This window comes from Neoarius graeffei, chromosome 7 (genome assembly GCF_027579695.1).
Source record: "Neoarius graeffei isolate fNeoGra1 chromosome 7, fNeoGra1.pri, whole genome shotgun sequence".
In the NCBI taxonomy this organism is placed as follows: domain Eukaryota; kingdom Metazoa; phylum Chordata; class Actinopteri; order Siluriformes; family Ariidae; genus Neoarius; species Neoarius graeffei.
The window spans coordinates 33,508,062-33,524,913 of NC_083575.1; the positions used below are offsets into that span (position 1 = coordinate 33,508,062).

General features: G+C 42.9%; 1 protein-coding gene and 1 non-coding gene across 5 annotated transcripts in view; one reads left to right on the forward strand and one right to left on the reverse strand.

The window, feature by feature from the left end:
• The window catches only part of meis1b (Meis homeobox 1 b), an 83,227-nt gene that overhangs the window by 40,780 nt on the left and 25,595 nt on the right, over window positions 1-16,852 (reverse strand). For all 4 annotated transcript variants that reach the window (XR_009655027.1, XM_060925530.1, XM_060925528.1 and 1 more), the window contains exon 8: window positions 12,117-12,262. Coding sequence is in view for 3 of the 4 variants with exons in the window: in XM_060925530.1 (XP_060781513.1) it covers window positions 12,117-12,262 (146 nt within the window). In the remaining variant the exon portion in view is untranslated. The remainder of the gene's footprint in view (window positions 1-12,116; window positions 12,263-16,852) is intronic.
• LOC132889834 (U6 spliceosomal RNA) lies at window positions 3,741-3,852 on the forward strand. The gene has a single exon (XR_009655109.1). It is a non-coding gene; the product is annotated as a U6 spliceosomal RNA (small nuclear RNA).

Sequence of the window (16,852 nt, forward strand, 5' to 3'; positions counted from 1 at the left end):
ATGCATGTTGCCACACACACCTGCTACTTCACAGTCACAGGGTAATAAGAGAGGGTTGCACATGCTTTAGGCTGACTGTGCTTTACTGGACTGCAACTGATGACTGGGGTTAATTCAGGCGAGTGGGGGTGGGGGTGATTATGTAGTTTACTGGACCACTAAACCTTTTTAAGCTTGTAATTACAGCCTATTTGAGTAGGGGGAACATTGAAAAGCAAACGAGGCAGGCCACGTGACATGCCAAACCACAGCTGGAAGGCACTCAGCAGGAGACAGCAAACCAGGTAGGTATAACCAGCAGCAGTCCGGTCCCACACATTACCACACAAACTCATGACCATTTTGTGTAAGTATGAAAAGTTGGACCAGCTAGGCCTGTCTCCTCTTATGCCAAAGAAAACAAATTGTTGTGTTGGAAATTGTCAAGAGGACAGAGTGAAATGCAAACAGCTACCAGTGTCTATAAAGGCACAGTTGGTTACACAGCAGCTGCTCTTCTCCTCTGCTCTCTCAGCCAAACTCAAGCTCAGTGCAGAGATCAGGGGAGGCCCCCATTGTATAGAAACTCATGGTGCGTTAAATGGGAACAGAATCGAGTTACTATATTGCTCTTTGACCATTCCTGTGCCTGTACTTTCAAGGAAATTATCTTTTAGCTAATGGCACTGAAATGTGATACTAAAGGGAAACATTTTTGAATGAGGTGGGAACCTAAATTATAATAACCCATGCTATATTATAATGTTATTATCATAATTAACCTTTCCCCCTCATTGTTTTAATTAATGTTCATGGGAAAGGCTTCTGTGGAGGAGAAACCTGGTCACAGTTGAAGATTTAGAACTAGGTAAGGGCATTTTACAATTGCTCCCCTATGCCCATTCCAAGCAAGGAGAAATGGAAAAAACCAAGGGCATGGTGGGGAGACAGTGAATATTAAGAGTCATACCTCTCGTCTCTCTCTTTTTCTCTATGAGTCTTTCTTTTATCCACCTCCACTCCAGCTCTCCTCCTCTCTAATTATTTCTCTATGCTACAGAAAGACCTTCCCCATAAATGCACAACATTTACAAATTGATGACTTAATCTGTCCGAGCAAACAAGTGAGCAGTGCCTTGACTCTCTCCACCACCTCATCCACAACCACAAAACATTCCAGTGTTAACAGAAAGAAAGAGAGAAGAAAGATTGTTTTTCTTCTTTCTAACACACACACACACACACACACACACACACACACACAATTACCTGCTAGTTTTTTAATGCTTGCGGTTAACGAGTGTAGGGATTTAATCAGATGAAATGGAATCGCATCTGGCTCAAAGCATGTACAACACACTCTATCTCAGAGACAAAGCATGGATGGATTGCTGCGGTGCTGCTGAATCTCCATGGGGATGACAAGGATCAGCGGGTCCTCTGAATGCAGTGCCCATACAGCCATGCATCTCTTATTGCACTGGCATGAACAGTCATCATCTGCCAGCTCTTGGATAAAGCTAGAGTAAATACGATAAATCTTACAGTTTAAAGTGTCTTAGACATGCTCCCATAATTCATTCTTTTACTGAGCTTGAAAAGGGTCTCAAATTTGAGTCTATGGCCAATAAGGGTGGATTAATTTACTTCTGCAAGTCCAACCAATGGCATAAATTCATTTAAATTATTTTCTAGTCAAGACAATGTGGCCATTGATCAACCTGTTAAAAATGACAAAAAGTTTCCTATTCTATTTATTTCAAATACTGTAAATAGTGAATGGCACTGCTCGATGTATGACTGATACACTTAGGAATATATGTATGCTTATTTCACCAATTTTGCCATTGCTTATCCTTAAAGTCAAACAAAACCCAAAAATAAATGCCATTTGCGGTTTGATGGCAAGTACCCTGATATGCCCCACCACACGTTTAAATTTAAAATAAAATTTTATAACAGCAGTTTATCCATGGCGGCACGGTGGTGTAGTGGTTAGCGCTGTCGCCTCACAGCAAGAAGGTCCTGGGTTCGAGCCCCGGGACCGGCGAGGGCCTTTCTGTGTGGAGTTTGCATGTTCTCCCCGTGTCCGCGTGGGTTTCCTCCGGGTGCTCCGGTTTCCCCCACAGTCCAAAGACATGCAGGTTAGGTTAACTGGTGACTCTAAATTGACCGTAGGTGTGAATGTGAGTGTGAATGGTTGTCTGTGTCTATGTGTCAGCCCTGTGATGACCTGGCGACTTGTCCAGGGTGTACCCTGCCTTTCGCCCGTAGTCAGCTGGGATAGGCTCCAGCTTGCCTGCGACCCTGTAGAAGGATAAAGCGGCTAGAGATAATGAGATGAGTTTATCCATTTTAAAAGTTATGATATTGTTAAAAATAGGCTGACCGAGGCGTAGCCATTTGCACTGAAACCGGATATCCGCCTGTGATGTAACTGGCACACTACAACACCGTTTTCCTTAGTAACACAGAGCCATTAAATAAAGGCTCTTAATTCTAAAAAAAAAAAATCCCCAGGCGCCACTGCTCTCTCTCTCTCTCTCTCTCTCTCTCTCTGTGTGTATGTGTTCACTGTTTCAGATGTGTTAAATGCAGTGAAAGAATTTCACTGTACTGTAATGTAAATGTGACAAATAAAGGCTTCTAATTATAAAAATCTAATCAGAAATTTTCTGTAGCCATGTAATTTTTACAGGCAACAAAATCCACGAATCAACAGATTTCATTTTTCATCTCATCTCATCTCATCTCATTATCTCTAGCCGCTTTATCCTTCTACAGGGTCGCAGGCAAGCTGGAGCCTATCCCAGCTGACTACGGACGAAAGGCGGGGTACACCCTGGACAAGTCGCCAGGTCATCACAGGGCTGACACATAGACACAGACAACCATTCACACTCACATTCACACCTACGGTCAATTTAGAGTCACCAGTTAACCTAACCTGCATGTCTTTGGACTGTGGGGGAAACCGGAGCACCCGGAGGAAACCCACGCGGACACGGGGAGAACATGCAAAGAAATGTAAATCTCACTTGGCTAGATAACACATACGCAGGACTGACACAGAGCCTAGTAAACAATGCCCATTGTCATAACAACATGATTCTTGCCATCTAAAAAGATCACTTTTCTCAGTGAATAAAAACAAACCAAAGCATGCCACATAACAATACAAGGAAAATTTTAATAAAAAAAAAAACTGATTAGCCGTCGATATAGCATTTATAGGCAGCAAAAGGCTGCCAAAGGCTGGGTATGGGTCTGCTCTCTGTTTACGTGTGTGTGTGTGTGTGTGTGTGTGTGTGTGTGTGTGTGTGTGTGTGTGTGTGTGTGTGAAAGAGAGAGACAGAGAGATCACTGCTTCAGTGATCAGGCTTATTTTACAGCCAAACATTTGACACTCATGCATTTGAGCTATTTACAACAATTTAGAAGCAATGTACCCACTAGGTCTCAGCCTTGGAAAGTCATGTGTCATGTAAGTGACGTCACAATCTTGGATTATCTTGCATAATTTGTACTCAGAGTGCAATATTTGAACCTCGGCAAGAGTGAGATGGCAGCACCCAGGAACATTGTTTTTCTTTTAAAATAAAATCTGGACACCGTATACAGGTACAAATATGAACAAGTGAACACTCGAACATGTCTTGTATGGATATTGTCTGTCAGTATAAAATAATTTCTTTTTTGGATTTTGTTTGATTTTAAGAGAGACAAAAAAGCCTGTGAACCAGAGCTCAGGATAGAAATGTGTGCTTGCTACGGCAGCACATACACAAAAAAATCAGATCAATACAGAGAAGAATAGCATATACCACCCTGTAAAAGGATGACAAGCAAATCTGTGAAGTGCTCCTGTGACTCTTTCTAAAGAATTCCTCAGTGAGAATCACAAAAGGTTCACAGCAACATGCATGGCTGTTATTATAAAGAGGAGGAACTGAAATGATAAATTAATTCTGCAAACAGAGTACCTCAACTGCCATATAATCCAAACACAGACCCACGCACTGGAAGGAGGGTATCTGGTGGAGTTCTGCTCTAGAGGTGGGATTGGGAACTGGAGCCACTGTAAGTAAAAGTTATTGAGCTGCTGATATTGAGGTATTTCACCCACGTGACCAAGTCATGTGATGCTGCCATTTTGGACGGCACGGCTCGAATCAGTTTGAATGCGAGGAAGGCGACAAACGAAAAACATAAAAGAAAAAGGAGCGAGATGCAGAAAACACCTTCACTATCCAGCGACGTAGGGCATTTACAGGGCGAGCAGAGGGAGAGGTATTTGCAAAAATTGAGGTTAGCAGGCTTAGAGAACGACGTTTACCTGCTTCCACCAGGATTGCTCACTGACATACGGAAGTACACGAAGCCCTCATCTTTACCTGACTTCGGCCCACATGATCTGTATACCTATGTCGTTAAAAACCCATTGCCATACACAGGTACTGATCTGAAAGCGTATAAGAGTTTGGATGCCTAAAAATATTTTGTGTCAGGCTGGGTAACATGCCTACATCAGCGGGTCGTCCCTGGAGCCGGTGGTCGCCATCTTATTACAGCTAAGGTTTGTTCACATTTTCATTTACTTTCGGTCCTCAGGATAAACAAAATGTTATTAAATGTCATTGAAATAACTTCTTAGTCTGTTGAGACATGGCCCGTTATAAATTTGCTGTCACCAGGCAGTGACCAAGAACTGTATTATTAGGGTCGGTGTAGTTGTAGCAGTGCACTAGCAGCTAGCTGTTAGCACTAGCTAATGTCAACAACAGTAGCTGGTATGTTACTGTAGCAATGTTTACGTTCAGTCATTTGGATGACTGTTAAAACCTTTCAGTCTCAAGTTTTTCCTTTACTGGATTTACTAGTTTACTGAGCTAGCGCGCTCGGGCAAGCTGGGAGCTAGCGCGCGCTAGCCCACCGGCGGCCGGCGTGCACTAGCTCCCCGGCGGCCGGCGCGCACTAGCTCCCAGCTTGCCCGAGCGCGCTAGCTCAGTAAACTAGTAAATCCAGTAAAGGAAAAACTTGAGACTGAAAGGTTTTAACAGTCATCCAAATGACTGAACGTAAACATTGCTACAGTAACATACTAGCTACTGTTGTTGACATTAGCTAGCTTGACGTTCAAAATGGCGGACACCGGGGCGTCACGTGACCCTGTGACGTCAGGTGAAATACCTCAATACATAGAAATATCCCGAATCCCTGTTGATTGCTACATAAACTGGACAAAGGCCCACAGAGACCTGTGTTAGCTCAAACCCAAACTCTTCATCTTTACCAGATTCTGACACCTCGGTAGTGATCCCTCACTCCAATGTTTTATTCAGAGTCAACATTTATTTTTTCTTGAACTGAACTCAAGATACTAAACCATTTTTATCCTTTTATCTGTTCTGCCTCCAGATGCACTTATCTGCACTGGAGGACTGAATCACCTCCCATAATCCCCGATTACCAATGCCTCATAAGACTCAATGAAAACATGCTTCTGTGCAGTGCCTGCCTACATCTTGTTTTAAAATCACAGCACACAGACAGATCATGGAACATGACAGGCCTCAGGACCTCTACTTGCTGTCTCAGCAGGATGTACTGTGCTGGCCCCAGTGAGAAGTAAAAGTGCAGCAGGGAACTCCACACCAGAGGCACCCTTTGAGAGGCTGTGATGACTAGACATTGAGTGCTGCATGAAAACCAGAACTTACTGGCATGAAGCAAGCCAGTGTGGTCTGCAGTACCCAACCTTTCCTGCTTGCTACGCTAAGAAGATGTCAGCTGAGGTTACTGCAATCACACAGAAAAACCATTGGCTGCCCCCCTCTTCACACATTTCTGATAATGAAACCCAAACCAGGCCCAGCACACAATAGACAGTAAATGTGCAGACACCAACAGAATCTGTTAACAAGCTGAGTGTAGGATCAAATGAGAGCCACCTGGAAGCAGGTGCATGACAAATAGATGATAAGTGATTTAACATTATATAGTTGTTGAGCTTGGAAAAGTGCTAGTATGGGTCTCGAGTGACTGATGCCAATCCTGAACAGTTCAGAGGTTGCATGAATTAAGATTGCTCTTGAGGGATAGTATGCACAGACAGTGGCCAAATCTAGTATGCTGGAGAAAAAGGTGAAAGCCAGTAAAATAGCAATAGATGAGGGAAGAGGTCATTGTAACACTGTTTCTCATTAACAGCATAATGATGTTTAATGTTTAGGCACAGCCGATGTTTGGGACACTGCAGTTGGAGAAGAAAAAGCCTCGGCAGTGTCCCACTCATCAATCATGGCACAGATGGCCAGAGAAAAGCCACCATGATCAGTGACAGGGAGGCGTCCATCGGCCACTGGCGGCCCATGTGGGGTCTGCCAATTCAATCCATTCTTCAAAAGACACACCAATGTCTTTCGCTTGTCAGCCTGGAAGGCTTGCAAATGATGGATACATGTGGTTTTCTCACTCTCTCCCTCTCCAGGGGACATGAGGGTGGCAAGAGTGTCCATCCCACAAAGACAAGGTCCAAAGAGTTGCCTGCCCCACATCCCAGGGGCCTGTCACTGGAGTAATTGATGATGTTTTCATTACAAGGTGTGGGAGGTGGGTGACGGGTGGGGTTGCACCCTTGTTCAATAGATAGCCCTTTCCCCGCTTGACTTGGTGGCTTCTTCTTTGCCATTAACTTCAAGTAACAAGCCTCAAGCCATTGCTTCACATACACACATTTAAGCTTCTTCAGTACGAATGAAAAAACCAAGAGTGGTAAAAGCAGTTAAAGACCAATGCTTAGTTGACTGCAACAAACACAGTTAGAACACAAGCTATAAAGGAATTTAGGGCAAAAGTGCAGTAGAGATTGAGATAAAAAATATTTTGACAGTCAGGGCCTGTTCAGACTTGGTATTAGACCACTTGTGGTTACCTTTCTTATATACCAAGTTTGTGACCAAATCTGGCAAAAGCAGCCTGATGTCCCTTCAGAACTATCATCCAAAATATAAGCTAATAATTAAAAGGAAGTGTTTATATGTAGCTGTTGTATGTCATCTGTCTGTGTGATCACATAAGCCATGCAACCACAACCAATATCAAGACAACCTCTGCAAAATGTGTTGTAATATTCAAACCTAATATTGTAGTCAACAGTATTTAATGAAGCAATATTTTTAAAAAATGCCATTTGCTAAGATTGTCTTATATTATTGTTGAAGCTTTAAATTTAAATCACCACCTTTAGTACTGACTGGGTGTTTAGATTAAATTAAGAAATAACCAGAGATTTAGGACATTAAATTGAATTTACAAATATTCTTCTGAATGGACTTTTTGCTCTTTGTACAAATAAATGCACGATAAAACAGCATACACTCACAATGCCAATTCTTAGGCATAGAATTTTGCAGTGGTTATGTTTTTAGTTGCAATTATTTAAGTCTCCCAAGGGCTGTCCAATGCAGACATAGTGATGAAGCTGCTAGGAGAAGAGGGCTTTCTGCAAGGCTTCCCTGCCAGGTTAGAGGCCACACAGCATGCCTAGGGTTGCCATGGGTGACCAGCGCGCTGACATCTTCAGGCTCCAGCAATAAACAATTGATGACTAATGGCATCTGAGGCCTGGTTGAACCCTGAACTTTAATGGCCAGGATTTTTTTTTCTTGTGAGACCACTGGGAGAAGTCCCCAAATACACTGCTAACATGAATGAACTCTGAGGGTTTACCCTCTTCCTAACAAGTCAGGACCCACACGTTTTTTGGATATTAGAAATAGTCTTGATGTAGGCAAAGAAAATGAAAGCAACAGAAGTAGTTTAGGTATGGAGTAGATCCTTACCACCAAGCATACTGTACAATATTGCTTTAAGTGCCAAGGGGCATAGAATGAGATCCTATCAGTCATGAGTTGTTATAAACAGTGAAACATTCACTGATTAACATAATGTAGCCTGTCATTTGGAAATATTTAGTTTGTTACTGGTAGTTAATTTAAAAAATAATAATACTTAGCACCTAAACTATGATTTTTACATCAATTGATATGATTTAATTAATTGCCCATAGCTCCATACTCCAACAGATTACGCTGTTAATAATGCTCATCTCTACCATCTCTAGCTCATAGCTGTTTTTCTCCTTAACTTTTGATGAATCTGCAGTTTGATGAATACAGTTTGGATTTGAGTGTTTTAGCAGACAGAGAAAGCCTGAAAAAGAACGATAGACAAAGCGCTACTGTCTACTCAGTAGTTAATTAAAAAACATAATACCTGCATTATGATTTTTACATTAATTATATATTTGATATGATTTGATTAATGTGTTCACGATCATGGAGTCCAAATAAAAATTTACTGATCTTTTGAAATTCCACTATCCTGTGCCAAAATGCCTCTCAACTACTGTTGTTCTAAGCCAAACTTGAGATGTCCAGCCTTTCAAAAACCCCAATGTGCCTTCCAAGGCATTATTCTCAGGCAGGTCATATGCTGAACATCTGTAATTCTGCCCAGTGAATGTAGGAAATCATCACAAGGGCAGGACACAAAACCCCACTGCTTTGCACCCCCGTTCTCAACCTCTAACTGTGGGGAACGAATTCACCCTCAAACTTCCTGAAGAGGGCATAGCCCCTATCCCCCCTGCTGTTCCAGCCTTGAGCCCAAGGATCCACAGCAGAGATGAATTATAGCACTTTTCACACCTGGTTCTGGTAAAAAAAAAAAATGCAGCAATGTTGACAGTGGTGACAGCATGCTTCAGCCCAGATAAAAAAAATGCTACTACAACTGTTACAAGAATTGCGCGTGTTCAAATGGTGCCAAATTAGGGCCTAACTGCAATAGCAGGTATAGAATGTTGCTTTATATTTTCTTTTCGAAAATGAACAAGTGATTAAAAAAAACTGGAAGAAGGACATCATGCAGCTGTGGTTTGTATTTTTACGAGCTGTGATAGAGCACGCTGTTCTCCAGCTCTGTGTACAAATAAGAGTAAGCACTGAGCTACAAGTGGCAGCTGAACACTGCTGTTCCACACCAGGGCTTTGCTTCGGCTGGTTTGCATCCATCTGAAGTCTGAATTTTATCTAATTACTCTATCACATAATTTTGCAAATTGCCTTTTCATTGGAGAGCTGAGTGCAAAACCACAGGCATGCTGAGCCACAGGCTTGTATTTGCTGGACATATTTTTTTGGGGGGGCCATTAAAGAAGAACAAACAGTCTGCAAAACGAGGTAACAGTAACAAATTTAATGAGGAGGAGGTGGAGAAGAAAAAGTTACAGAAAAAGGAAGACAGGATGCAGTGTTTTGCATTTCTCTCTTGGATATCTGGAACAATCGATAAACAGAACAAAGTTTGGAAAAGGAACAAATGCAACAGCAACGATGTTTGGATTTTTTTTTTCTTTCTGAGCTGCAGAGTTTACTGGAATGTGTTTAGACTGGGGCTTTAAAGTAGAGTAAAACACTCAGAAGCAGCTAGTAATAAGTGCAGCCTTATTAGTTGATAGTAGTATATAAATTTACAGATCATTTTCAAACTGAACCAAATACTCAACAAGAACATATGCAAACACTTTTGTCTGCTGTCTGTATCCTGCCCCATTATTTATGCTCTTTCTCTTTCACCTCCTCCTTTCCCTGACTCCACAGCCTGGCAGAGTAATCTCGTCTAACCACCCACCTCATGTTTCCGGTTCTGTACAATGGTTTCACTGGTAGGCTCATGTAACATAGATGGATGCCTCCTCATTTCTCTTGACTTGTGGGTATCTGCAGTGCCAGCTTGAGGATGTCTCCCCTTACTTTACAACAGCCAAGTCTAAGACATTAAATTAGGGCTTTCATAAGGCTGCATTGTTTCTGAGGCCTGTTAATTGCTACTGGCCAGTATCTCTAAGAACCAGACCCATTTGCCCACTGAACTGTTAGAAGAGTGGACATTCAATGCACTACTAAGGCTCCTCCCATACACTTTGTGTATTTGTTCTCCCTCTGCTGCTTTGAGTCTCATCTTCTCTGCTTGTAGTGAGACTGTAAATCAGTACATTTACATGTACACTAATATTCCACTATTATTACGAATATGACAATATTCAGAATTTGATATGCGTCCTGTAAATAGCATCACCTTTTTCATATTCTGAATTTCGCCTTATTCCAAATTTAGCATTTTGTGATTAAGACATGGGATATGGCAATATCATTAAAGTTTTAGGAGCATTCTTTGGACATGTATACAGCGTATTCAGAATATGCGTCTTGGTGTTTTTACGGTCATTTGTGACACACAGCCTCTTGCCTTTTTATGGTCACCTCAGCGTGTACACAAACCAACATGGGGTGTTTTAAGTTAACCGGAATATGTATGGCTGTATGTAAATGGGAACATTAGTGGAATATTAATTTTTATTAGGCATGTAAACAGCTTAGTAGGAATATTGTCTTTTTTTAATAAGAGCAAAAACGAGAATATTTTGTGCATGTAAACACAGTGACTGTTTCCTGTCCAGGAAGCAGGCAGGGACAGAAGGCAAGTGGACTGTACACCCTGGTCAGTCAACAACTGTACACACTTAGCTTGCTACAGAAATGCTGAGCTTTCTTCTTGCAGGTCTGTGTGGTGTATTGTGTACTATGTCTATGTAGAGCGGATCACAGAATACTGTTGGTTCTTCTTCCTGCATGCCCCAACACCACCCCTCACTCTCTCTGCATAGTCACCATTTTGGCAGGCATGATGTTCCAACTTATTGTGTTCTCTTTCTTTTTTTCCACTGCTCCCACTCTTTCTCTTTCTTTTTTCTCTTTCACACTTTCGGTTCTGGGTGCTCTGGAGGCCTCCTTTGGTTGAGGGGGCTGCTGTTGGCAGAAGCTCAGCCTCCCCGCCAGCGGCTCCACATTTAGCTGCACTGCCTGTCCGCCAAAGAGCACCCTCACACACACGTGCGCACACGCGCGCGCGCACACACACACACACACACACACACACACACACACACACACACACACACACACACAAAGCAATAACCTAGTGCTGTCCACGCAGCCAGTAAACCAGGTCAAAGCAGACAGTGTGCTCTCACCAATCATTCCTAGCTCTCGCGCAAGTGAGTGCACTGTGTGTGAACTAGCAAATGGCTTTCTTTTCACACACCTTTCTCCTGGGGCCCCTAAAGGTGATGGTTAGCAGAAGTGACTATGTGTTTTCGTGTGTGTGTGTGTGTGTGTGTGTGAGGGTAAAGGGGGGGGCCGGGTGCAGATGAAGGTTTCAGGGGCCCCTGAGGTAGTTTTCTGTGGCACAGATGTGAGAATGCAGGGTGACCATGTGAGCACGCTTTGGAAATGATCAAATGGGTTCGCTTTTGACTCCGCTCTGGTTGGAAACACATTGCCTTTCAACACCTCAAAACAATGACTGGTGGCCATAGTAGGTGTGTAGTCTGCAAATCATAAAGTCATCTGTTTAGCATTTATATTCACACAGGGAACCACTTCACTGTGTTTAATTGAGACCTGGGGTTGTGCAAAAGTCACCACCAGGCCTGTGTGTGACTTAACAGTGTGTTAAGTCAGTGGTGTTGATATATGGAGATAAGCAGTGTCTTTGCCATGCTTAGATTAGCTTGTGGTGAACAAAATAGAGGAACTAAAATTCATCAAGAGTGAGACGAAGAGCCGACCACATCAAAACAGTGTGCTTCCCTAACGCTTTTCTACTGCAGGTGGGAGACACCCACAGACAGATAACTGCTGTGTGTGTGGCCCACACACACTAACTAGTTGCCCACAGTTCCACACTGAACTGTCATGGCTGCCTCCATGCTAAATAACAGCCACTCACATTTGCCAAAACACCCTAATCCAATAGATCCATCATCGAAAGGAACTCCTTTTATTAGCTTGTACATGCTCCACCAATAAGAGCAAATTGGGGAGAAAAAACAGGGTGCTCCCATAAAAATGCTCATCTCTACCATCTCTAGCTCAAGGCTGTTTTTATCCTTAGCTTTAAAACATATCCAGGCATGATGCAATTTGAAGGATACAATTTGGATTTGAGTGTTTTAGCTAACAGAAAAGGCCTAAAAAGGGACAATAGATAGATCACTACTTTCTACTCACTGTCAAGTGCTGGAAGAGCCATGCCCGCATGATGTTGGTTGCTACTTTGGGGAAGATGCCACGCTTTTTATTCCTCTTCTTTTCCTTGTCAGGGTCATCATCATCGCCTGTACTGGGGGAGGCTACACTGTTGTCCAGTCCATCGCCTGTGGAAACAGATACACAGATATATGTGCATTGTCAGCAAGATCTGTTTACATCAGATGAGTCATAAACACAAATGCTCACATACAAATAGTGGTGACTTTCAAATAGTGCAACAACTTGCACTAGTTTTTTTTTTTCCCACCAATTTAGATACAAGTTATGAAATGTTAGGCAACGCAACACAGCTGACAGACACCCATGACTGACTAGCACTGCTGTAATTGACAGGGGTAAAAGAGTATGCTCTCAGCCATGGATGGTTGTGGCATCATCGAGATTCAAACTAACAATTGCTAGATGATAGCGCAAACACTTTTCTGTTGCGCCGCTTGGAAGTCCATGATGAGTTTTAATACTTTTAGAAATAACCTCACTTTCTCCCACAAAATAAAACCTCCAAGTTCAGAGCACAAACACTGAGAAGGAGAAAAAGTAAACACAGTTACTCAAAGGACTTGTACTGTCACATTTGTTTACTGCCATCAGAGTCTGAGAAGGATCTGCATTGACAAAGAGATTTATTCTTTATCAGGGGAAGTGGGGAAATATTTACCCAGAGCTTTCTTTTTACCTTAGGTGGAAGAGTTATATTGCAGCACAAAAGAAGGGCACAGAAATATGAATCTCCTGCACAGACAGTGGCTTTTCAAAGCATCCAATTTTAATAACAATGCCCCATGAGTGCCAACAGCAACCTGTGGGTTCTCGATAAGGCTCCATTAAGGAGAGTTACATAGCAGCCAGACCCAGGTGAAAACACAGGAGAGGACTTAGGCTGGAGCATGGCAATGCTCTGCATATTATGAATATGGAGCTTGAGTGAGCGCCCAGTTCTATTCAAAAACCCAATTATTGTGTGATTTCTGAATTATGGAGACAGACCCCCTTCCATCTCTGTTATTTTATAATTGTTATTATCATTATTCAAGAGGAAAAGCAGTCGATTCAGATGTCTAAATAATAAATCATAGAAGAAACTTGAGTGAGGTATACTACCTCAGAGAGCTGTGAATTTCAACAGCTGAGCTCTCTTTTGTGCACTGTCTTCGGCAGGGCAGACTAAAGTGAGGACAGAGTTAGAATTAGTTATTTATTAATTACTTGAGAAGTGCTCCCAACATGCTGTTCTAAAACCCATAGAGACTCCATGGCTTAACTCTTTCCCTACCAGCACCTTTAAGTACTTGCATGAGGCTTTCTCATTGATAATTAATGAAAATGTCTGTGGTAATCTGACTGGAGATAGTTTTCTTTCCAGCTTCAGTGAAATAATGAAGGGCCCAAAATGGCCTTTGCTCCCCATTACCTCAGGCAAAAGAATTCCTGAAAGCATGCCTTGCGGGCATCTGAATTATATACACCATTAGGAGAGTGGAGGCTTTCTGTGTTCCATATAAACCGCCTGGCCCTGCTACATGAGAGCAGCTCCAGAAAAGGCTGTGATTTCTTAAGTGAAGACTTATGTAGATACAATGGTGCTGCTATACACAAGGCACATTCCCCCCCTTTAGACGCCAGAGCTCCCAGGCCACCCCCACAGAGAAAAATATACTCTATCAGACACACACTCAGTCACATCACACACACAAAATGTGAGCTTTGATTACATCATTAACTGATGCCAAAAACAGTTGGGCTTAAACAGCAGTTTGTCCTCCCTACTGTTTTTAGGCAAATAAGACTTCCTTGCTCCCGCCTGGGAGGGGAAGCGTCACCGCTGGTTTGTAATCTAAGACCAGATTTTCATTGGAAGCAAATGCTCTCAAATCGGTGTAAAGACCAGTTCATGTTCAGCAAAGCTTAAAATAATAAACCCAGGGCTTGTCCCATGCGACTAAGCAAAACAGAAGCAAAGGCTAGATATCAGGATAGAAGATGGAAAGTAAAAGGGGAGGGAAAGAAAGTAAGAGTGAAGAGAAAAGAAGAGAAAGAAGAAGGGGGAATGGCATGAGAGGGAAACGGATTGTGTGATCTCTGAAGTAACTCTGTTGTGTCTGCTCTCTTGAGCTGCTTTTCCTCCTGCTATTCCCTGTATTATGAATTGTTTAACCTGTTTCCCCCCAGTATTTTTACTTAACCCTGACCTCCAAGGACCCCCAGTGCCTTCAAGGCAGAAAGGAGGAAAAGAAAGAAGCTGAAACTGTCGATTTTATTGGCATTTCCATTTTCACTGCAATTTGATACTGATGCACCTTGGCAAGGTCTGGGGCTAATTTTCAATCCTTTCTCTTCAACATCAACAGAAGCCAGCCATATGGTGGTGGCTGTAAGCCACGTTTTCACAAAATGTCATCATTGGCCGCACTGAGCCTAAGCTTCTTCCTCCCCGGCCAAAGAAAGGCGTGCGAATGGTGGCAAGTCCGAAAAGGTGGAAATAATCATAAAAATGATGCCGGTCCATAAACAAGCTCACAGCCTCATTAGACCAGCAGCAGGCCCCAGTGGCAGATTTATTCGCCTTTTTGCTGATGCTGTGAGGAAATGCCATGGGCTAGCTTTGGCCAACTGCTAATGGGTTATGACAGCGTCTTAGCAGCTAGCGGAGGGGTGTGTGGGGGCAGTGTGCAGGCCAGCCTGCCACTGACAGTAAGGGGAAAAATGTCATCTCATCTGCCCATGTGAGCTGAAGTCTGTGTGGCAATTAGGGAGCAGGACGGTGACTGGAGCAGGCCAGAGGCTGAGGAGGATGCCCCACGGCAAACCAGGGAAAGAATTTTTTATGAACTGCTCTCACACACACATACACACTCACACGACTGGCATTGCTCTCCCTGCCGGCCTGCTTGCCTGACACACAAATCAGGTTAACACTTCCCCCTCTCAATGCTTTTGTCAGCCAGCCCTCCTGGATGGCTCACTCCCTGTTTTTGCTCGCCTCTTACCTCTCTCCCTCAACCTCTTTCTCTCTCTCAGTGTTGATGATCCTGCCCCACCCCTCTCTCTCTCTGCTACCCTCTTACCCACTCAAGGCATTTCCTGACATTATCAGAGGAATCTAGGGTAATCTGTTATGATCTGATTACTCAAAAGGACACTTTAATTGGCACTACCTGTTCCTTTGTTGGCTTGCACACAACCCTAAGGTGTCAGACATTTTTCTCATGATTTACAAATTAGCAATGTGGTGTCTCCAGACTGTCAAGCACATTAACATCATATAAGACATCCACTTAAGCAGATGAAATGCATGTGCATGCTTTCCCCCCACAAAGGAGTGTTTCATTGAGGAAAAAATGACAGAGATTTGCAAGCTCTTTTCAAGACAAGGGTTATAAGTCAAAGTGTCAAAGTACAGAGCACAGCTGTTTTCCCCTTTCAATCTTTTAAAGAAGTGTTTTAACTAAATTATTTTAGGTGATGGTTTGCTGGATTAGGCTAAGTCATGGAGGCAGTTTTTAACTTCTTACTTTACCTTACATTTAGTCCAATGTATGATTTCTGGATCACCTCTGGCCCATGAAGCAAGAAGGGTGACATGTGCCTCTCCTAGCATTTTAAACACCACGCACAGAGAGCGAGAGAGAGAGAGAGAGAGAGAGATGTAATGTGACTCAGGATTCCAAAACCTTCGCCCATAGGTCACTTTCCACATCCTTTCAGATATTCACATGTCCCTGGCTTTCTCTTGAACTCACATATGCATGTCCACAGAGAGCGAGAGAGAAAGAGAGAGAAACAGAAACGGGGGTAGGGGTGGTGTTAGAGAAGACAAAGCAGCGTTTATTTTATTCAGCCCATTCATATGGTCAGAATGGGCTAGGCAATGATGGGGGGATGGGGTGGCAGTAAGGGTTGTTGGGGGGGGGAGTTGGGGCCTTTGCATGGGTCACAAGCACCTCCCGCCTAAAAATATTCAGAACATGCAGAAATTCCTCCAGCAGATTCTCAACAAGAGACGCAAGAACAGAGTCTCAACAAGAGAGTCTCAAAGTGGCTACTGCACTCTCAGAGCCTCAGCATGCATTTTTCAGCACCCAGCCACCAATTACTCTGTTCCTCTTCACCAAACTTCCTATCCCACAATCTTTTATTGACTCCTCTCCCTTAATCTATTTACTCCTTGCTCCTAACACAAAATGAACAGCCAAGATTAAGATAACGTGGTAACACTTGCTCTAAAGCCTTGATTCATGAATATAACTCTGTTTATACTTTGTAATTTAGAAGTAATGCTTTTCAAGAATTTTGATAAATAGTAATCATGCCTGATGATGTGCTAAAGTGCTACAATTAACATTTAGATCATTTCATTAGAGCTATAGGACACCTCCACACTGATAATTTATTGTTCACTATCTGTGACACAGGCGATTGCTCTAAGACAACGAGGGAGGCTCAGTCTCCTCTAAAAATGACGAACATCGTGTAGGATGAATTGCGCTAGGCTTATGTTATAGCCGACCTTATAACATTGCTATTTCAGATCCAGAATCATAGAAATATGTGTGCTCAACCCAACTACAGTGCGAAATCATTCCGTTATAACTTTCCCCAGTTCGCCTAATGTGTGCGTGAGTTTCTCCCCCTCGTGACAGCGCGATGCAGCCCAGCCTCAGTGGACTTCAATGGCATTTGGGAGCTATGCGCTT